At 47.6% G+C, this 21,032-nt stretch overlaps 3 protein-coding genes across 7 annotated transcripts in view; 2 read left to right on the top strand and 1 right to left on the bottom strand.

Moving 5' to 3' along the window:
* The first annotated feature begins 289 nt into the window (after positions 1-289).
* LOC138182382 (43 kDa receptor-associated protein of the synapse homolog) lies at positions 290-19,199 on the top strand. 3 transcript variants are annotated; one of them, XM_069118171.1, is made up of 11 exons: positions 290-398; positions 782-1,466; positions 14,961-15,177; positions 15,941-16,092; positions 16,920-17,066; positions 17,214-17,373; positions 17,470-17,670; positions 17,769-17,867; positions 17,976-18,167; positions 18,308-18,526; positions 18,596-18,735. In XM_069118171.1, the coding sequence occupies exons 2-10, from the start codon at positions 1,351-1,353 to the stop codon at positions 18,509-18,511; spliced, it is 1,488 nt and encodes a 495-aa protein (XP_068974272.1). In that variant the 5' UTR covers positions 290-398; positions 782-1,350; the 3' UTR covers positions 18,512-18,526; positions 18,596-18,735. The 3 variants fall into 3 exon arrangements, with proteins under 3 accessions (XP_068974272.1, XP_068974270.1, XP_068974271.1); XM_069118169.1 differs by having other exon boundaries at positions 292-398; positions 18,308-18,507; positions 18,596-19,199; XM_069118170.1 differs by lacking the exons at positions 290-398; positions 782-1,466 and adding an exon at positions 11,795-14,213 and having other exon boundaries at positions 18,308-18,507; positions 18,596-19,199.
* On the bottom strand, positions 1,749-9,835 carry nau (myogenic-determination protein nautilus). Of its 2 annotated transcripts, none has more exons than XM_069118191.1 (5): positions 8,449-9,825; positions 7,542-7,890; positions 7,281-7,454; positions 5,220-5,298; positions 1,749-2,427 (listed from the first exon to the last, which is right to left on the bottom strand). In XM_069118191.1, exons 1-5 carry the CDS (start codon positions 8,781-8,783, stop codon positions 2,291-2,293), a joined length of 1,074 nt encoding a protein of 357 aa, XP_068974292.1. In that variant the 5' UTR covers positions 8,784-9,825; the 3' UTR covers positions 1,749-2,290. The 2 variants fall into 2 exon arrangements, 1 of the variants encoding a protein (XP_068974292.1); XR_011173773.1 differs by having other exon boundaries at positions 2,368-2,427; positions 7,281-7,467; positions 8,449-9,835.
* A 318-nt stretch (positions 19,200-19,517) lies between the features above and the next one.
* Positions 19,518-21,032, top strand: part of Patr-1 (Protein associated with topo II related - 1) — a 6,650-nt gene continuing 5,135 nt past the window's right edge. The window contains exons 1-3 of one of the 2 annotated variants that reach the window (XM_069118156.1): positions 19,518-19,663; positions 20,319-20,513; positions 20,601-21,012. In XM_069118156.1, the coding sequence (XP_068974257.1) occupies positions 19,625-19,663; positions 20,319-20,513; positions 20,601-21,012 (646 nt within the window). In that variant the 5' untranslated portion in view covers positions 19,518-19,624. Of the gene's footprint in view, positions 19,664-19,961; positions 19,983-20,318; positions 20,514-20,600; positions 21,013-21,032 lie in introns of those variants that run through there. The other variant, XM_069118157.1, reaches the window with a different exon arrangement.

Below are 21,032 nucleotides of genomic sequence, written 5' to 3'. Positions count from 1 at the left end.
TTGGAGACATAAGGTCGCGCCGCACGATGAAAATTAACAAATCGATCGAAGCGCTTTATTTGAGAAACATTTTCCAGTTGATAAGAGCCTGACTCACCTCATCCAGGAGAGTTATCACACCTGTGCATATAACCGGATGATAAAAAGATTGCGGTACATCGAGTCCGAGCCTGTGCCTCGAAATCTACGTTTCGAGAATCGATGCTTGTTTTCTTATCGTCAGATGGCGACAAGAGTATCGACTACTTGCCTGTCGTATCACGATAGATGTACGTGAATTGTGTCCTCAAGTAAAATATACAGCACGTTTATTTCGTTAACGGTAAATTAGAATTTGCAAGAAGCTCATGTCACTGCAGTTAATTTTAAGCATAGTGCGAATTTCGTCAGAGATGTATGTAAGTATGTTCCGCCATAAGAGAGGCATATGTTTTCTATTGCGATTGTTGTATCACTTTACCGTTTCCGCGCCGCTTGTTGTAATTCCTTCGGTTTCGACGGAGGAGCGACCAGTATTCAAAGAGACATTCGGAAGATATACGCTTTGCTCAAAGTACGGAGAGTTTTGACGGGTCAGTAACTCCAAAAATATTTATGTCGTCCTCAACTATTCTTACTCCCGCGACATGGATATTTTCGGCTAATGTTGGGTAACCCCAGTACCCCAATGTTTTCTCTCTTTTCTCTTAATTACAGAGATTCATTGTTACCAAAGGTTAACATTCAAAATGAGTTTGTAGTCCTTGTAAAATTGTATTTTATTATTTTTCCTATATTACAGGCGTTTCAAAAATGTATGACAATTTATGGGAAAGGAAACATTCTGTAACGAGGGACAATCGTCGTTTGCCAGGGACGAATCAAAATGGAATGGAAATTTTTGATGAAAGAGCATGCGGCAGATGGCGTATGATTTTATGCGTTTGGGATTTGAGGAGGAAATGGTAGGAGAAGAGAAAAATCTGAAAGATTCTTGTCCGAGCAGAATGGTGTCTCGGTACGGTATAGCACAGCACGATAATGTGTGGCGGTAGTCTTTAAAGTTTCCGTTCATGGGAAAACAAGGGGGAATACCAAAGAAGGAGAGGACAGATGTGTAGATGCGTGTCTCGAGGGATGCGTTTTACAGGATGTTTTGAATACGTGCCGATATCGCGACAGAGGGAACACGTTGATAGTCTAGATTTTCTAAGACTCCCAATTTATCTGGTTAAAAGTAGTCTCTGGTTTCCGGAGCTAGATCTTTTGGTCGTGCCGACCGTTGGTTTTCAAAGGCGCATTCATAAATCGAGTAAGACTCAAGCTGTCTCCTTGGACGAAGAACCATATCGTTAAAAGAAAGAAAGCGAGATGAAGCCAAGAGGAATACGTGTCTATATAATACATAGATGGTGTTTACGTTTACGGTTACACTTCGTCGTCGTCCGAACGAAATCGAGCGTTAGCAACGTCTGTCTTTCTACTATGTAAGTACTTACATATGTGTACATATACTTATGTATTTAGTAGTTGCAAAGCAGATGCACGTGCGTATCTTCGGTTGAGTGTGGAGGGGAATAGCCGTTTTTTGGTTTCCCGCTTACCATTCGAAACGCCAAGAGTCGATAAATGTTTCGAACGCTCCTATAATCGTTGGTTACAATATTGCAATGGTTGCGTGGTCATCGATAAAAAAAATGCAACGATAAATTAAATGGATGATGTGCACGAAACAGAAGGGGAAGTATAATAAATAAAACACGATAAAATACGGAGGCAGCTTAAACAAGAGCGCGCATATCTTTTGCGAGATTTAGTTTAACGTATCCCGATATATTTTATTATGGTGCGCATTTATAAATTTGTATGTATCAATGTATTTATGTATGTATATGAATATGTATATGTGTTGTCTGAATACACGTGGTTATGTATAATACGTATACATGTATATTTATATACAGAGAGATAATTAATAGTACGCGCCGTCGCTGTATCGAATAAGATCGATTCGAAGCGATGTAGATAAGTTATTTCGATTACGATTCAATTACACGATCGGCAGAAAATAGTTGAAGGATAGCGCGTATGTAAATATTTCATTTGAAAGAACTCGTTTGATAACGAAACTATCTCGAATAAAACGATCGTTGAGCGATATTACAGAGAGGAGCATACGTTTAAGCCGATGCATTTTAGGAACTTGATATATCCACACGATGATGCGTTCAACGGTGGTTCCAGGAACAGTGAATTGAGAAAAATCGATGATTCCTTTGGAACACCTGTATCTGTAACACACCGTTGTGTGTCACTGCTGCGAAGGATATCGAAGCGCGTCGGTGGCTCCGTGAGTCGGTCCGTTGATGCTCTGGACGATCATGTTGAGGCGATCCAAGCTGCTTCCACTGAGCTGGGACGATTGCGGTTCCACCGTTCCCTCGAATCCTGTCGAAAGACACAAACGAACCGGCGCTAATCACTCAAATCACTTCGTCGTTGATCACTTTGCATAAATTATTATCTAACGCTTTCTTATCTTATAAACATGCTCGTAAGATTGCTAAAAGTCGAAGCTTTCGGTTTGCGAGTTAATCGAAATAACCGTAAGTTTACGCAAACATCGAACGTAACAACGGCACGTGACGACGCACGTGACCGGTATTATTAACAGTATAATTACGCGTTATTGGAGAAAACCGAGTACAAAATGAGATCCTTTCGTTGAAAGCGATGAGGATGTACCGATCAAAAAAAGAGAAGGAAAAGTCGTGCGAAAGCTGAAAGCGAAACGGCTTAATTACATCCCTGACGGTCTTCAAAGAGCACCGATTCGCTCGCAGTTCGTCCTTACCATTGCGCCGCCGCGGCCCAAACCGTTGCTTGTGTTTTTTCGACGGTAAAGAGAAACACAAGGAACCTTTCACTTGGTCCCATTAGCGAGAAACGCGACAACGACGTCAGAAGCCCTTCGCGAACATTGAACGTCCCTCGGTAAAGACGCTCTTTGTTTTCAATCGCAACGCTTTGGATCGCATCGTGCACTAAGCGCATACGTCGAATGAATTTGCTTTCGCCGAACTAGAAAAAACAAGGAAATGGTAGAAGCGGCAAATATCGAAGAATAAAGGAATAACTGGGAATGGGAATCGGCAGGGGCAAGAAAGAGACGCGTAGTTTGGAAGGGAAAACGGAAGATGCTGATGGGCGACAGCGAGACAAGATGTAGAAGTTGGGTGGAAAATGTGAAAGGAGAGTAGAGAAAAGCGCGAAACAAGCGGGGACAAGGAAATTTTCGAGAGAATTCTGGATGTGGCAAAGTATGTATTTTGGACGCAGCTTCCGCCGCGCTTAAACGACCGTTCCGTTGGCAAAAGGATGGTCCGGCGACGATGCGTCATACTAATGTACCGTGGCAATATATGGCACTTTGAGGCGACTTGAATTTTCTTATCGTTCGACGATCCACCAAATCGGTAACGTAGTTGCTTACAGACTGAGACTACTTGCGTGCGCTATGTACTGCGATTCGTGGTTATCAGCACAGATCGATCGGAAGAAAATGTATGTACCCGCGTTTCAGCGCGGTGACGCGATCGTATCGTATCGTTGCTAATAGCGACTAACGAGAAAAAAATGACGGCAGTGATACGACGAAAGGAGTTTCCAAAGAATATTAGAAATTTCGTGAAATGTTGGAAACTCGTTCGGTTAAAAGTTGTGAAATATGATTTGTTACGTAGCGTAACGGAATCTTGGAACATTGATCGAAATAATCAGGATCCGCATTAGTGGGATACGGTTCGATAAATCTCTTGGCATCGGTACCCTTCACGTTCACAGAGAGGAACTTGTTTCTCGTCGTTGCAACGATGCCTATTCCTACCGAGGAGCTCGCAGCTCTTTTTTCCTTGGTTCGTGGACGACTGCGACTTGGCGAATGCGTCGCGGTGTGATCGTGAATTATAGACTGTTTCGTTTAACGAGAAACTCGTGCCACGAAATTCAACTGCCACCATTTCCTTCTCTGCGTATCTTGCTCCTTCCCTCGTCACCTGTTTCTTCCAAACTGTTGCAAGTCATCGTTACTACGACGGTCGAAAGAAGAGGGAAAAAAACCGTAACGAAGAAATCTCGCGATTCGACGCTAAATACAAGACATGATTTCATGTAAGCGTGTATACGGGTGCTCGTTTGCTCGTACGTTCGCCGATCTTGCGACTCGTCTTCGAGCAAACGAACGCATTCTTCTTCCTGGTGACTTGAATTATGTTTCACGGTACGCAATAGTCAGATATTCATTAACGCTAATTAATCTCGAGTTATTTCAACGATCGAAATAGCAGGGTTACGCGAGCTGCTCTTTTTGGCTCGCAAAGGGATTCGTTTAGCCGACGGCGCCATCGAATTGGCATAAGTAGATACGCATGCGAATATCCCCGATTTTCCTTCGTTGTCGTTCTCGAACGTGATGCCTCGAGACAAACAGTTTCCGTTCGATTTGTTCGCGAGGAGATTCGCGTAGCGCAGATTTGCGCGAAAGCGGAGATGAGACCGGTGGTCTATTTTGGGAATCTGGGCCAATTAATTCCGCCGTGTATTCGGCAGGTCGGAAAAACAGGGAAATCTGGTAGAATATCGGACGCGAAAATAGCTAGAAAACGGGGTTGAGCATCGAACGATAGCAGCCGAGGAGGATGTATGGAAGCGCGCGCGTGTATTTCTCGATTTCGTTGCCGGCTAGAGGTGTAAGTAAGTAGGGTGTAGGATGCACGATGCACCGTGAACCATGACGCGTGGCGCGTGGCTTGTAGACTGTCGCGAGTAACGCGACCCGCGAGGGAGACGCGAGCGAGACGCGAGCGGTCGACTGTATCGGACTGTAGGGACGGGAGGACGTTGCATCTCCTCGGAAACTCACGGGTGGGCTATCTATAGCAGCGAGTGTAACCGAATAGAAACGGAGTGTCACTCAAGGGTGACAAAACTCATTAATACCGATCTGCTTAATGCTCCGTCTCGTGTCAAGCATTAATCTACTTAAAAATACCGGTATAACACGCACGATCTACCATTTTGGAATCGTTGAGCGCAAACTAGAGAAGCCGGTCGATGGGTCGCACGCTCCTTAATAGTCGCTTCCTCCTCCCTTTCCACGTGCTTTAACGTTTCAACGTTTCAGCGTTTCAACGTGGCGTCGCGAACGAAAATTACCGTTTCGTGGATAGAATCTCACTCACCGTTGATGGGTTGAAACCTCGCCAGAGGATCCGAGAACTGCCTCAGCCTTTCCGTCACGTATCGCGGGGAAGTTGCACCCTGCAAATAACGAAGCCAGCTGTTACGATTATCGGCTTTAGCGACGATAGCGAATTACGATAAAATGGCGAAATACGCGTCTACTTTAAGAAAGTAAAGTTTGATTCTATCGTACGAATATCGCGTCAGCTACGATTGACCAGCTGGCCATGTAGCGGCTTTTAAAGATCGAGAAACGGAAAACGTTGAACCAAGTTCGAAGCAAGTTCGACGAACGTAAATTATCGATGACAACGAGCAATCGAAAAGAAAGGTAAAATTTCGTCGAATAAGTCGCCGGTGAACATGTTCGCGACTTTCTTTCTCGCGTACGTTTCTCCGCTCTCTGTCAAACGCTAAACACCATGTATACATTTTATCTGTTTCGGCGTATCTATATGCGTCGTCGCGGCCAACTATTCTTGGAGTAAAGGCAGTTCGTCGCTGCACTGTCCATCGCTTGGTATCGCGAGTGCGTATATGCGTGCGTACGCGCGTACGTACGTACGTACATAAGTGCGCAAGAACGTAAGTACATAAGTACGTTCGTACGTTTATCGATGCGCGTTCGTAGCTCGTTACGAGAAACTGCTATCAACGAAACTAGGTGTACTTGCTGCGGGAATATATTTCTGCGAAGAGGGAAATACGTTTTTCAGATTATTTTTTAACGCGACCACGATGGAAACCGAGGATAGAAGAAAAAGAAACGCGGGCGATTTTTTCAGCGGTACGAGTTTGGACAACGGGAGAGAAAACGACTGCGACTTTTTGGGAGAGATCAACGCGATGAAACTTGTGACGAACGACACAACACGACGCGACGGGATGCTCGTTGAGATGAAACGCAAAGTGAAATCGAGGAGCTTTTATCGTAAAGTAGGATACGTTAACCGCCTGGTGCTCGCGTGTGAAACGGCTGCTTTAAATAAGCACGATGTTTGCTCTGGAAGATGGCTTCGCGTCCTCGATGTCGGAGGTCGATACAAGTTGTCTTCTTTTTAAAGTCGAATTTCTCGAGCATATAAAATCTCGAATTTATCTCTAAGCTTTTATCTCTAAGTCTTTCGAAAGCACGAAAACAGGTCGCGATCGACGATCGTTCGCTGCCTAATTTACACGCTACGAATTTTTTGACCATTTCTCTCTTTCTTCGCAACCTGTGCAACGACACTTTTCATCTTCCGTACGATCGTTTCAAGTACCCGTTGGTCCGACCGTTCGTTTGTCTCGTGCTCGTATCCTGTCATTTTCAGTCCTCTTGTATATTATACCTATTGTGTTTACTACGACGGTTAGGATGATTTTTCATTCGGTCTCGAACGGAGCGCAAAGTAACTTTCGTTTCATGTGGAATGGAAGAAAAGCGTGCGCTAACGTGGCACGAATCGATGCGCAGAATCGAGCTTATATTTAGCGAGGATACGAGACGACCGGTTTGCACGATACGAAATACCAGGAAAATATATTTCATTGTATAATCCCCTCGAGAAGAATCCCGAAGTAGTTGGCTCGTTGGCTCTGCGTTTCAAAGACCGTGCAACGAGCTACGACGCGACAGTTTGTGCGCTTTTCGCCCAACCAGTCGGATTGTTTTATTCGTAACTTGTTAAACTTCATCAGGCTGCCTGTTCGGTTTCCTGGTCGCCGTATCTTGCCAATTCGTTGTTAAATAGATCAAAACTACGTGGAAAAGTATAAACAAGATACGACGCACCAACGATTATTTTCTCGTTCCGGATGTCGCAAAAAGATGTCTAAGCGCGAAACTTAACGTTCGTGCGAGTGCGTCACGAACACGTGTACGACACGTGGTCGACTGTGCTCGTTCTTGAAAAATTATTCGGTCGAATTCGTTCTCTCTGTTTCGACCGAATACGAAATACGAGTAGTTTCGGCCGATATGAAAACCGATGCGAGGAACGCAACCTACGTAGTCGTGAGTAGTAAGCTTTAGGAGAAACATCTTTAGGGCACGATCGATCGGCTCCTTCGATACTTACCGGCGTATCGTTAGTCGAACCGCGACCCTGAGCTACGGAGGATCTGTTGCTCTGCAACAACGCTTCCAAACCTTCGATGTACTCGATCGCGTTCCGTAGAATTTCTACTTTCGGTAATCGTTGATTGGGATTGTTGCTCGTCCTCCTTTTCAAAACTTCGAACGCCTCGTTCACCTGAAACGCAGACCTATCGATCGGAGAGGAGATCGATCCGGCACGCGATTCTCGTATTCTATTCGAACGTATTCTATTTCGGCTAACCTTTCTCAAGCGCCTTCTTTCCCGCAAAGTAGCAGCTTTTCTTCGATCAACGGTCACAGTCTTCTTCTTGCAGGCTTTGCAAGCCCAGAGCAGACACCGACGTGGTCCGTGCGTCGAGGCGGTGGTGTCAGCGGTGTCCAGTGCCACGTGAGGATGAGGCACGTGCTCGTTCTCGTTCGACTCGTTGCTTCTTTCGTTCGATTCGTTGGGTTCGATCGGTTCGTTCGACTCGTTACCCTCGTTGCTCTCCTCGGCCTCGACGGAACCGGACTCGAGATCGGCCGAAGCATCCACCGATACAACGGACGACGCGTCGTCCGAGTCCACCGCGTACCGCGATGCTCGCGACCTGTCGACCCATCATAAACTTTTACTCTTTTCGTCTCTACTTTGCCTTCTCTCTTTCTTTCTTTTTTCCTTCCTTCCTTCCTTCCTTCCTCCTTCATTCGTTCCTTCCTTCCTTCCTTCCTTTCTTTCTTTCTTTCTTTCTTTCTTTCTTTCTTCTTGCTTGGCTTTTACAAGCGAGGGAACGAGTCGAATAATTAGGAAATATCGTCGCGTCACGCTGCTCGATAGACGCGACCGGACCGCGTTTCACGGAGAACGTTGTTCCCAATTGGAATCGTTCCAGGTGGTTGACAACACGAGAGCCAGGGGAGCATCGTCGGTACGACGATAGATTCAAGATGGTAAACGCGGTTAAACGGAACGCGAAATACGAGGTGAAAATGGTTTGACACGCGATAAAACCGTCGACGCGTTTAATCTCGAATTATAACGACGAGCGACGCTACGCTGTGAGTTTCGCTCGAATCTCGAAAGAAAGGAAAGAAAAAAAGATGGCAGAAGGGAAGAGGGAACGACAATCGTCGAACTCGAATCGATGAACACGATGCGATTATCGTACCGATAACGGTCAGAGCTGGCCGATCCTAACGCGGTGTCGGTTTCGGCTGTTTCGACCACTCGATTTCTCGCTTCTTCGTCCACGTTTCCCACGGACAGGTATCCTTGCAGGCACTCGATCGATGGATCATCGGTGGATGCGTACGCTCCTCGTCGCCGGCGATGATGGTGATGATGATGATAATAGTGATAGTGATGCCGATGGTGATAGTAACGATGAAGGTGATGATGATGATGATGTCGAAGTTGGAGGTGATGGTGACGGTAAACGTCGTCGTAAGACTGTCTACCGACCGGTTGACACGCGTAAGACACCGTGTCTGTCACGAGAGTCATCGTTTCTCGCGAAGCAAGTCGATACGAAGCTTTCGCTCACGCGTTCTTTCTCCCTTTCTTTCTCTTCTTCTTTCGCTTCTTTCTCCTCCTCCCTTCCCACCTCTTCCTTTCCCTTTCGTTCTTTCCGACGAGACGTCGTTCCTCGAAACACGTCTCTCCACTTTTGCCACCGCAAAACTGTAACTCGCGATACGATCGGATTCTCACGTCGAGCACCACGTGTCGCGAGAAACGATCGCGATCGTCGCGAGCAACGGCCACGTTCCGGCTTCCATTCCCGTTTTCATCGACGATCTACCTGTCTGTCTATCGAACGATCGATCGATCGGTCGTTCGATCGACCTAGCGGTCACTAGGTCGTTCGAATCGTCCGATTCTCAGGCAAATGGAAACGCGAGAATACGCAAGTGAACGAAAGGAGCGAACGACGTCGTCGAAGAAACGTCGGTCGACGATGGACGATCGAAGATTTCGAGACGATAGGAAATTTTGACGAGTCAAAGACGTAAGTAAAGTCCGTGTAAAAATGGAAGCGGCGCGGCGGGCTTACCGGGATCCGGCGGGTGGCCCTGAAACGTGCGCGAATGCCGCCCGAAAGCTTTTCTCTCGTCGACTCTCGTAGCGGCCGATCGTAAGCGACCACGTTCGCGTTCACGCTCGCACTCGCACTCGCACTCGCACTCGCGCGTACGCATCGGACCACGTTCTACGACCGCCAAAACCCACACGCCTAGCCAACACCGTTCGAACACTTTACGAGCTACGTTTAGCAGCTGGTTACACCCAGATGGATTATTTTCGACGAGAAACGGACCAATTAGAGACCGTGTAAATTCTCCGGGATCGAGCAGCATCGTCCCGCCTCTTCTCTTTCCCTACTCGCATCTAATGGCTGGTCAAATCTCGTCACGTCGGGGTGTGGTTTAACCGCCGATACCGCGTTTCGAATCTTTCCATTTTCCATCCGAACTCGTTCTCGCGTCGCCAATCGCTGCTTCCATCGTCGCTTTCCTCTCGACGATCCATCCTCCTGTTCGCGATCGGCGTCGCAACGCCGAAATCTCCGCTGCTCGACGTTGCTTTATAGTCGCGCGAAACACGCTCGCCTCCAACTCGATCCAACTTTCTCAAATTTCGTTCCGCGTGCTCCATTATCGACTCTTCTCGTCGATCGAATCGTCGACTGAAATTACCACATTTTGACCCCGCTTGGAATTCAAAGCGCAGGTTACCGTCAATACGGTATAAACATCGCGAGACGACGCGAGGCGACGCGACGGACGCGATCGACTTTCTCCTCCCCTCGAACTACTTTGAGCGTATCGAACGAATAAAGCTTCTTCAGAGTCCAGAGAACTCCTCGAAACGAACAACGAGAAATTAATTCGCGTGTAATCGAACAGAAGCAAAAGAATCGACGAGAACGAACGATCGACCGTTCGAAGGTCGAGAAAAAGGAAAAGAAACGGAAACTTTGGAGTCGGTGGCGAGAGCGACGCAGCGAACACGAACGCGCTAGCTACATTCTACGAATGACTAGGATCGACCTTGAACCGGTAACCTCTTTACCTAGATAGCGAAACGACATCGCGGCAAGGGACCGCGCGAGTTACAGGCGACATTTTATAAAACAGGATCGCGAGGTATCGTAACGATTCAAAACGGACGAGACAAGGGAGAAGAGCGTCTCGATTTCGTCGCGTTCTCGACGACAGACCAACGACCTATTGTTTGAAAAAATTTTTCCTTTTCGCGAGAACACGAAAATCTTAATCTTCCAGGTCGATTCGCTATCGATCCAATACGATCAGTGAGAACGACGCGTGATTTCGATGACCGTGGCGGGTAAGGGCGTCCGACGCGGACGCGTCTAGTATCCGAGTCGAGGTAACACGTGTGTGTGTGTGTGTGTGTGCGTATGTGGATAGTTAAGTAGCTAAGCACGAAGAGAAAGTTTGACACGCGTAGCAGGGGTGGTAGTGCTGTATCGCACCCCCGTGAACGGCACGGTTCTCGTGAAATCTCGGAACGACTCGGAGACGATCGTGTCGAAAACGAAGAGGGAGAATCGCGCGCAAGGCAAACGATCCGGATGGGAGAAGCGAGACGAAAAACGGGTCACTCTCTTCTCCTTTCAGGATTCGGTTGGCTGGGATATCTCATCCGGCAAAGCTGAAAGTTCAGGAAAGGGCAATGCCTCGCCCATTTTTAGGAAAACGCGGGTCAAGTTGGAAGATTGGCGCGCGCGCGCGCGCGATTTCATATCTTCGCATTCGTGTGTTTCGGCTCCTTTCTTCGACCGAGCAGAAGCAGATTTTTCGTGCGATTCACGTCGGTTCGATCTGTCCGCGTATCCCGAGAAAGGAATCGAATGAAAGGTCGATTCGGAGAACCGTCGAAACGCGCGACGAATCTCTAGTTACGAGAGGGGAAGATCGGATAGGAATTGTTGGTAGCTACAACGAAGGTGGAAGAACGGAAAGCACGTAGGGATGGGCCGTTGCCGGATACGGAAGAGATTCCGTTCCCGTGTGCTCCATCGCGCATTAGTATATGTGTGTGTATGTGTGTGTGCATATGTACCCATGTAGAGGAAGAGAAAGAGGACAGAATAGAACAGGGGGTTGCAGGAGGGAATGGCAATGATCGGTGGAAAGGAGAGGCGAGGTAAAACGTGGCAGGGCGATGCGGCAGGAGGTGAGGAGAAAAGCGAGAGCACAGTGCGAGGGTGGCGAGGCGAAGAGGGTAGGGTGGTGTTGGAAAGCGTGGCAGAGGGGTGAGGCGAGGTGAGGTGAGCAACGGCGGGGAGTGTTGGTGAGAGGCGGATAGGAAGCGGAGGGGTTGAGAGGAGAAGAGAAGAGAAGAGAGGACAGGTCGGGGGTGGAAGAAGAGAGAGAGAGGAGAGAAGAGGGGTTTTGCGAGGGGTTTGCGAAGGGGTGAGAGGTGGTTGGGAAGGAGAAGAGAGAATCGGTCGGGTCGTGTGTTGCGGGCTGCTGCGGCTCGGGCGCGACAGTTCTACCCCGACCATTGCCGGTTGATTTTCGCGAGAAGAAGGCGATCGCGTACACGAGGTAACGACAGGGGGACGATATCTTCCCGACAGTTCGGGAACGGTCGAACGACGGATCCGGTCGTGATCCGGGACGATTCGACCGAGTTTCCGAGCTCCTCGGAGCATCTCGTACGTCGATGTAAAGCGCGACGCGCGCTCTCGACGCTGTTCGAGATCGTCCAACAGATATCTCTCGAGATTGCGTGACGACACGACACGAGACGAGCCAACAAGAGGGAGAAACAAGAAAGAAGAGGTGGCGAGAGTGGCGTGTGACGAGCGACGAGAAAAAAGCAGAAGAAGACAAGTCGCGAAGGAGAATAAGAGGGAGATCCGGTCGGGGACACGGGGAAAATCCGTGTCGGACTACGATACATTTGGAGACCGTGTTGAACCGGGCGAGATCGTTGCCACTAGCGATTTTACGAAACCGAAACGCCGCAGAACGCGTTTCGATCCCGAACGTGTACGATCTTTCGGTTTGGAACGAGCGGCAGATTCGAAAGCCAAGTTCTCCTCGTCCCCGAATCGGCGCTAAAAATCGTCGTCGACGGCTACCTTCTCTCTACCGATCTCGGTCGCCATTACGGTTACCGTTACGATCTCAAATCGGCTCCTTCGTTTCGAAGTCTTTCGTTCGATGCTTTGATCCAGAACCGCTTTGAGTTTTCCCTTGATACGACGATCGGTATCAGAATTGCGTTTACCAAACTCGTGACTGCATCGTGGTAGGCGTCGCAGCGTCGATCGCCGCGAATAAGACGAATAATCTTCGGTCCCGCGCGAATCGTTTGCCATTTCGACTGTCTGAAGTTTCGAGTCGCATGTGAGTGTGTGTGTGAGTGCGCGTGCGTGCGTACGACCAACTTTCGATCGGCCTTCGCAGGACGAGACCGAAGATGACGAAAAATGAAGAAAAGAAACGAACGAACCGATGATCAGAAAATCACCTGAGGAAAACTGTAACGAAAGAACCTGATCATCGTAAAAGAAATACGCCGTGTCGATTACGTAGCTCGTTGCGACGCATCGCGCGTCGTCGATCGAGATCGAGCAAGTGACACGACGCGACGTTCTCGGACGATGAAACGAACGAGTTAACAACGCGACGCGTTACGACCGAACCTTTTCGGTCGTGTTCTAGCTTTATCTTTAGTACCATTGTGTTCGATACCAAATAGTTGTTACGTATCTATACATACATACGTATATATTATACATACACATACACGCACACGCACAACGCGTGCTTTGGTTCTCACAAGCACTCAGACGCGAGTACGTACGCGAAGATCAGCGGCGCGCGTCAATCTATCTATGTACATGTCTCGTTACTACATTAAAGATTATAGGATGTTATGCGTTTAACGATAATCAGTTTGAATAGAAGGGGGAGTAAGACGCGGAACGCTCGAAGCGTGCGAAACACAAAGAGTCAAGTATATAGTATAGAAAAGCGCGAGAGTCGTGATTTTCCGAGATATCGCTCGATGGGTAAGATATGGTCGATCGGGCCATACGAAGATAATCGAATTGAAAATAAATTGCCAGAACGTTAATTATTTACCGCTTGATAGTCGGTCCCTTTATGCGTGGCTCGATTCCTGGCACTCGTCGAATACATCCCATTCCGCGATACTTACCACCCACCCCTGTGGCCTAATTCTTCTCGTTTCAATCTCTCTTCCTTTCCTCTGTTCTTTCCCTTTACCACTCTCCCCTCTCCACTCCCCTCTCTTTCTCTTCCTCTCCCTCTCTCTCTCTCTCTCTCTCTATACTCCATCTATCCATCCTTTTCTCTCTGGTCGTTACCGTAAAGTTCTTTCATTTCCTTCGGGACAAACTCTCGGAAAGCAAGCTCTCTCGCGCGATGCTCAATTAAACGCAAGTACAAAGACTCGCGAAAGCAGAAACTCTATTTTTCCGAATCGCGCGAATGTAATTTACTCCGTCGACACGCAAAAACAACTCGTCCAAACTCAAGTATAACGGATGCGTCGCTAAAAGAAGCTACCTCAAAACATCGCTCTAATTTCTGTTTGATCGGCACCGACGCCGACTAGCCGTGGATTTCCTTCCTCGAACGTTTCGTCGAATCGAGATCCGAACGACTCGCGAGACCGAAAGAGTCGAGGCGACGAGACGTACACTCGTGATGGCACATCGAGCGTCGGTACGACGTAACGAGAGGGATATGTTGTGCCGTTTCGGGACGACGACTCGCGAGCATCGTCGGAGCAATGCCGCTGCCGACGGGGGAAGTTGATATGCTCTTGTTGTCTGAGAGTATCGGAACACCCATACCGGAGGACGAAATAACGAGGAAAAACAAAAGCAATCATGTCGTGGGAATCTGTCTCTTCGAGAGATTACCTCGGGCAAGTATCGACCCGGGCGAAAAACTCGTTGGGACGGCAAGTACGAGTAAACGGTTCGTTTGCTCGCTCGAAATAGGTTTCGGCTTTCTCTCTGGAGAGTCGAAACGCGGAAGGAAACGGAACGGAAGGGGAGGGGAGGGGCAATTGTCGCGGTACCGCGGCGGTACTCGGCAAGTTGGTATATAGGTCAGGAAAAGAGGTCACAGGTGCCTCGCCCACGGTGACTAGCACACAGGTCGTTCGTCTCAAGCTGGCAAACGGAATTTCGCGATCGGACACGCGCGCTTCTTCAACGCTGACAACCGCCGTAGCCGTAACTGTTATTGTTGCTGCTGCTGCTGCTGCTGCTGTTATTGTTGTTGTTGTTGTTGTTGTTGCTGCGGCTGCTACAACCAATGGGGAAGCGTCGCGTCGCGTCGCGTCAATGAGATACGTCGTACGCTCGTACGTCGACTTTGTTCGGCCGACGATGCAATCGCGATCGCGTTCCAAGATAGTAGTAGCTGGAAGATAAAAAGGGCTAAGGGTCGCAATGCAGTGGTACGTTGATCCGAAACGTAGATAGGCGTTGGCGGTAAGAAAATCGAGACACGATGGCTGGAACGACGCCAAACTGTCTCCGGTAACCGCGTGACAGAGGCACGATCCTCGATCTCGACGCGGTCGTACGCTTGGTCCGCGAATCGAAAAACAACGATACGCTCGACGAGTTGAACGACGCTCTGAATCGTTGCTGGAAATTTACAGCGGACCGGCCAGTCATCAACTCTCCGCAACCGCTCTGCTGGGAAGTCCGGACGGGTCGCGGCATCCGCTGGACGTCTGCGAATTCACCGAAGACGACTATCGTCATCAGAATTCGAACGGAAACGGCCATTACCAGAACGGCAGGTCCGGCTCTGGTCTCTGGGAATGTCTGATAGGCTGCAGACGTCGCTTGGACCAGCACATGGCTCGGAGACGGGTAAAACATCGCAAATTTTCTATCTCCGGGCGACCGCGACTTTTTATCGCTATTCGAGACCGCCACGCGACCGTCGCCTCTTTCTTCTCCTCTTTCCCTCCTATCTGCATGTCCCTTCGGCCCCTTCTGCCAATCTCTCGCTCACGGTCATTGTCGAGAACGCGAACGAGGTGCACGCGACGGTGATCGCCAGTCACGCTAGCCGTAAAATCGATCCGTGTATATTCGTGTTCTCGCATCCTTGCGACGTGTATCCAACGATCGCGCGATTGCAACGGCCATAGAACGGAAGCGAAGCGAAGCAAAGAGAAGAAAGGAGATGAGAAGGGAAAGAGAGGTGTCAGCGGAGAAAGGGGAGATACAAGTCAGGAAGGAAAGAGTTTCCGGTTGATCGGAAAAACGCTTAAAACGCTTAAACTCGTCGAGCGTGTTAGTCGCGTTGCGTTTACACGTTGCCGCGTTGCAGTCTGATCGCTTTGCTCCCTCCGGTATCGTCGAGGTCGACCGTGCGCTATTTATGTTACACGGGATCGGCGGATCTTAAACCACCGGTGGAGGAAGTTCAAGGCCGAATCGATACGACCTTCTCCCTCGTCGCTTTAGCTTAGCGATGTTACGCGCGATGCTACAACGAAACGGAGCTTGGAACGCGTAACGCGAACGATTTTGTTTCCGGTGGTGGTTCGAGCGCAGCCGCGAATAACCGCTACTCCGCCAAACGAATACGAATTTCCGCATTCCGCGATGATTTCGCTTGTTTCAGGTGGAACAAGGTTTGAAGCTGTATCGCGCTCACAAACAGCAGGCTGCCGTTCGCAAATGGAGGGGTGCATTGAAGAACATCAGGCAACGAGAGGATAAATTCGCTCTTCTCGGTTATCTGTATCAAGCCTATATGGATTGGGGCAAGTATAGGTACGTATTTAAAGATCGAACGGAATCCTTCCACACTTCGACCTACCTTCTATAACGCTAGTGTCTCTCTTCTTCCTTCGAACGTTTCGAACGTTGTTCCGAAACGTTTCGTTGTATGTTATTCGAGTCGAAATACGCCCTGCATTCCGAACGAGTAGTACCGATATCGAAGTAAATGGAAACGGGGGTGGGAAACGAGACGGCAGGGAAAGAGGGAGGAAGAACGAGAGTCGGATGAGGAGGAGGAAAGATGAATGAAAAGAGGGAAACGAGTCGGGTTGTTTCGCCGAAAGGCACCCGTTATCCAGGCTGTTCAACCCACTTCACCGTTATGGAGAGGCACTGTCAGCCTTGTAGCTTTATGTCAGCCTTGTAACTACGAACCAGGAAGAGAAAAGAGCTTAATAGAGAGTCTGTAAACAAGAGACGGTATTTAGTTGGTAAGTTGTCGCGATACTTCGAAAACGTTCGAAAATCCTTGACATGGAAATCAAGCTGCTTCGTTGGTCTCTCCGGAAGCGAGAGGCGAAGCGTCAGAAGCCAGATGCGAGAAAAAATCCAGCCATCCAACCAACCAAAGTGTTCGCTATTGCTCTTGGATGCTCGTTACGCTCGTTCTCCGCTAAAAGAGCATTCGGCGTACTTCCACCTCTCGCCACTTGCGATCTTCCTTCCGTTTCTCTTACACGTTCCGCGAATGGAACTCTCGACCTTGATCGAGTAGAATCACCGCGAGAGCGAGAGCAATAACGATACGATACGCGCGATAACGATACCTCATCGTACACATTGATGTGTACATTGCTGCACATTGATGATGATTTCAGAGATAGCATCGACTTCGGGCACAAACAGTTGTGCATTTCCGAGGAGTTGGATTCGCCGAACATGCGGGCAGAAGCGTACTTAAATCTGGCAAGAGCGCACGAAAGATTGGGCGCGCTCGATAGGGCCTTGGATTATGCCAGACATAGGTACCCATCTCTTTCTTGGTATTCGCTATAAGTACCATAAGTAATCCTTTGAATCTCTTTCGATTCTCGAGTTTTTTCGTCATTGATCGATTCGTCGACCCGACAAGGATATGAACGATATTATTCTATCTGTACGTTACCTCGCAGCTTGTACAATGAATGCGATCAGTGCGCGACTGCTGGATTGGTTCACCTGACCGTAGGCAGAGTTCACTTGGAATTAGCAGGATTTTGCAAAGCTTTGGAAGCTTTTCAGAGAGCTCACAAAATTGCTCACTCGATTCAGGATCCGTCGTTGGAATTGCAGGTAAGCAATTGGAAATTCGATAGCTACGACGCAAGATGTTTGTGTGTCTGTACGTGCGTGCGTCTCTCTGTGTACCTCGTATTTATCGATTTGCAGGTATACGTGGGATTGTCAGAGCTGTTCTGCAGATTACACGACGCCGACAAGAGCGCCAGGTACGCGGCTAGAGCGTACGACCTATCGAGAAGTTTGCAGCTAGGCGACTTAAACTCCCGACATCATAGGGCGGCTCTGCTTCAAATGGCAGCGGCGCTTCGAAAAAAAGGAGAACTCGGCGACGCCCACGATTACTGTTCGGTAGGCGGTAAAACTAGATCTTCCTGACCTTCTCCGATCCACAACCGTCCGTGTATCTAACCGATATCCTCTTCTAATTTTCGCTCTTTATCTCGTAGGAGGCAACGCGATTGTCCCTTGTTTCTGGGGATCAGGCTAGCTACGCCAGAAGTATACGAATAATGGGAGATATTTATAGGAAAAAATCCGACATAAATGTAAGTACGCGTAAAATGTATGAAAAGCGGAAGAACGAATTATTGTTGCCACGTAAACAAACGGAATAGGTACACGTAGTTGCGTGTTACGTATCGAATCGGTCGTAGAAAGCATTCCGACAGTACGAGAGCGCGATGGGTTCCGCGGCAGCGACCGGAGATCGACTCTGCCAAATGGAAGCTATGGACGGTGCCGCGAGGTGTCTCGAGGCTCTTCGACTCCAACACAAAATATGTAACTGTCGTCCACTCGAATTCAACACCAGGCTGCTCGAAGTAGCTGGGTCGGTCGGTGCGAAGGTAAGAGATCTTCCATCTTTGTCTCTTCGGTCTTTTACTTTTCACTGATCGACTCGCTTCTGTTTTTTTTTTACTCCCGTTCCAACCCTCCATACCGTCCCACCATATGCCACCATTCTCGTCCTTTTTCTGGAACGTAGTTCCTTGTAAGAACCGTGAGATCGAGGCTCTCGCGAATTTACGGTTCTCTCGGAGACGAAGAGCAGAAGGCTCATCACGAGAGATTAGCCACGGCAATGGAAGAAGATTTAGAATTGCGATGCGGTGGCTGCAACGAGCCTTTCGGCCTCGAAGCCGATTCCTTGGAAGCGCTGCCTTGCTCCCATATACTGCATGCCAGGTGAAGCGAAATCGAAAACGTAAATTTCCTTCTTCCCTTTCGTTCGAGTCGTTCTCACTAATTTAGACCGCAACCGTGTCATTTGCAGGTGTGCGTACGACATCTTGAAGAGACGCGACAAAAAGAAGAAACGTCTGTGCCCCGACTGTCACAAGTCCGTTAGTTCACGATTGTACCTGCATTGCGAAGATCCTCACGGCATGAATACTTTGAATCACAGTTCCTTGAGTCTGGCGTCGTTAAGAGCCAGCAGTCTAGCCACGTTGGACGACTGTCACGTCACTAGCAGCGTTTAAACCTGGCGATACCTTGATTGCATCTACTTACTTAAGTACTTGCGATTTCGTTTTCCAGCTCGATAACGCGCGCGCTCTTCGATAACGTTCGTCGTTCACCGCTAACGTTTCGCACGAGTGCAAACGCAGGCGCACACGCACGCGCAAATGCAAGCGCGCCCACTCCTATATCCCGAGCCCGAAGGTGCATATGAGCATACACGTTACCCTATTATATTTCAAATTTTCCGGGTATACGGAGTATCGAGCTTGCACAGTCTGCCAATTAAGCGATTAGACTTAATGTTCTTTAACGCGTGGATCATCGTTCAACGTTTAAATTAGGATGAAGAAATTTAAAGAGTATTAGCACGATTCAAAAAGACTTGATGGCAATAAAAATGCACATTCAATTCATTCGTCTTTTTTAATATAATTCTCCCCTATTTTGTGTCATTCAAGTTATTATTCGAATTATTGAAAGTAAATAATCGAGCGCAAATAACTAGCGTAATAAATACCGTATGCACGCGTAGTCTAGAAATGCCTCGATATCCTTCGCATTCTTGATGGCGATTATACCACTACTCGCGTTACGATACGTTCCTATTTCGGCTGATTCAAGCGAGAAAAACACACAAAATTTGATATGATCTTCCCATTGGTCTAGTTCTAGCTTCTAGCCAAGAAGTAGTAAATATTCTATGGCTTTTCTAGGAACGACCGCGACATCTAGAATACAGCTGTGAATTTATACAGTATGACCGCCATGACAGCTGATGCATTTCGTATCGCTTGACGTTTGGTCAGAACATGTCATTTTGCACATTTAATTTCAACAAATGGCAGACTTCTTTTTCGGTTTTGATACGTCGCTTGCAGTAAGTAAGCCTTTTTCTGTTGGATGAACCTTACATTCCCAACTCTATTTGAAAAGAGTGGAAAACAGCGCGACGAAAGTACGAAATTGTGCACGACTTTTTCACTAAGAATCGCGTCGTGGTTTCCCCGGAGTAAAAAGAATTGAACAGTGTTCGTGTAGTTCCTCGATAGCCAGTATCTTATTTACAATATATGAATCGACAAAGTCTGTTTACCAAATTTCTAATATTTTGAATTCGCATATTATTTCTTTATGCGTACGTATATCGTTTCTAAAGCACGTAGTAGATATCAGTACCTCCTCGAGTCGTTATGGAGGTACGTCGCATAACCTCGCCAATGTTTGATCCCTTCAAAGGTCATTAACACTACCGTCTTCGTATTAATTATTATTGTCCTAATTTTTCTTTTACTTTGTTTCGTTCTAGTTTTCCGTTCGACGACTTCTATGCCTATCGTTTCAGCAATGCCAGGAAAACGAATGATCATTGAATAGTTTCCTACTACTCGCGTACCTTTATCTCATTATCCTATCGAAATTTTGTCTATCTCGCGCTCGAAAGAATTGATTTTTATCCACGATAGTTTACTCATAGTAACTTGTCTTTTTAATTTATTTTATTTTATTTACCTTGTTTTCTTTCATTTATACAGAATAACAGTTTAGAGGATGGTCTTGGGTGTCCATTCGAGGAAGATGATCTGGGAGAAGAGGAAGAATATGATGCCCTAAACGATGAAACATTTGGTTCTGAAGCCACTATCGGCGATTGGGAGAAAGACCATGAAAAACTTGCAGAAATTACAGAATCCAGTCGTCCTCATCATCAAAGTACTTTAGACAAAAAAGTAAATGCTTATCTTTTTCTTACAAAAAATATCTATACCGAATGGCAAACTAACTATACTTATTTGGTGATATGATTATTGTTACAGAATGTAACTAATACAGATATTGAAGATAATTTATCCCACTTGGTACTAGATGAGAAAGAAGGTATCATTCCACGCCCTGGAGTATGGGATTGTCCTTCCAACTTATCCCTTCCTAAACTTCGACCACCATTAAGCTTAACATCCCCATTAACCAATGTTTGTACCGTTGAACAACTAGAAAAGGGATTAATTGCAAACAGGCCACCACCTAGATTAAATAAACCTGTTCAGACGCAGCAGCAACAACATCAACAACAACAGAAATCCGATGGATCGCTTTTGTTTGAATCTTTATCTGCACCACCGCGCTTCCCACCAGGGTTGGGTATACCACCTCCGCATCCTGTTGTTTTACCACCAAACGTGAGATTTCCTCATCCTCAGTTTTTACAGCACCCTAGATTATTACCAAGTAAGTACATTTTTGCAATG

This window comes from Bombus flavifrons, chromosome 8 (genome assembly GCF_040668555.2).
Source record: "Bombus flavifrons isolate JBK064 chromosome 8, iyBomFlav1_principal, whole genome shotgun sequence".
NCBI lineage: Eukaryota > Metazoa > Arthropoda > Insecta > Hymenoptera > Apidae > Bombus > Bombus flavifrons.
Note: the sequence above shows the minus strand (reverse complement) of the source record. Positions and strands in the feature narration are given on the sequence as shown.

Coding starts and splice junctions, on each gene's coding strand:
- LOC138182382 (XM_069118169.1), top strand. CDS start 1,351: ATGAAGCCAAGAGGAATACGTGTCTATATAATACATAGATGGTGTTTA. Junction 16,093..16,919: donor ATGGATTGGGGCAAGTATAG/GTACGTATTTAA, acceptor TGATGATTTCAG/AGATAGCATCGACTTCGGGC. Junction 18,508..18,595: donor TCCCATATACTGCATGCCAG/GTGAAGCGAAAT, acceptor TGTCATTTGCAG/GTGTGCGTACGACATCTTGA.
- nau (XM_069118191.1), bottom strand. CDS start 8,783: ATGACTCTCGTGACAGACACGGTGTCTTACGCGTGTCAACCGGTCGGT. Junction 7,891..8,448: donor GCCAGCTCTGACCGTTATCG/GTACGATAATCG, acceptor ATGGGTCGACAG/GTCGCGAGCATCGCGGTACG. Junction 2,428..5,219: donor GAGGTTTCAACCCATCAACG/GTGAGTGAGATT, acceptor GTCTTTCGACAG/GATTCGAGGGAACGGTGGAA.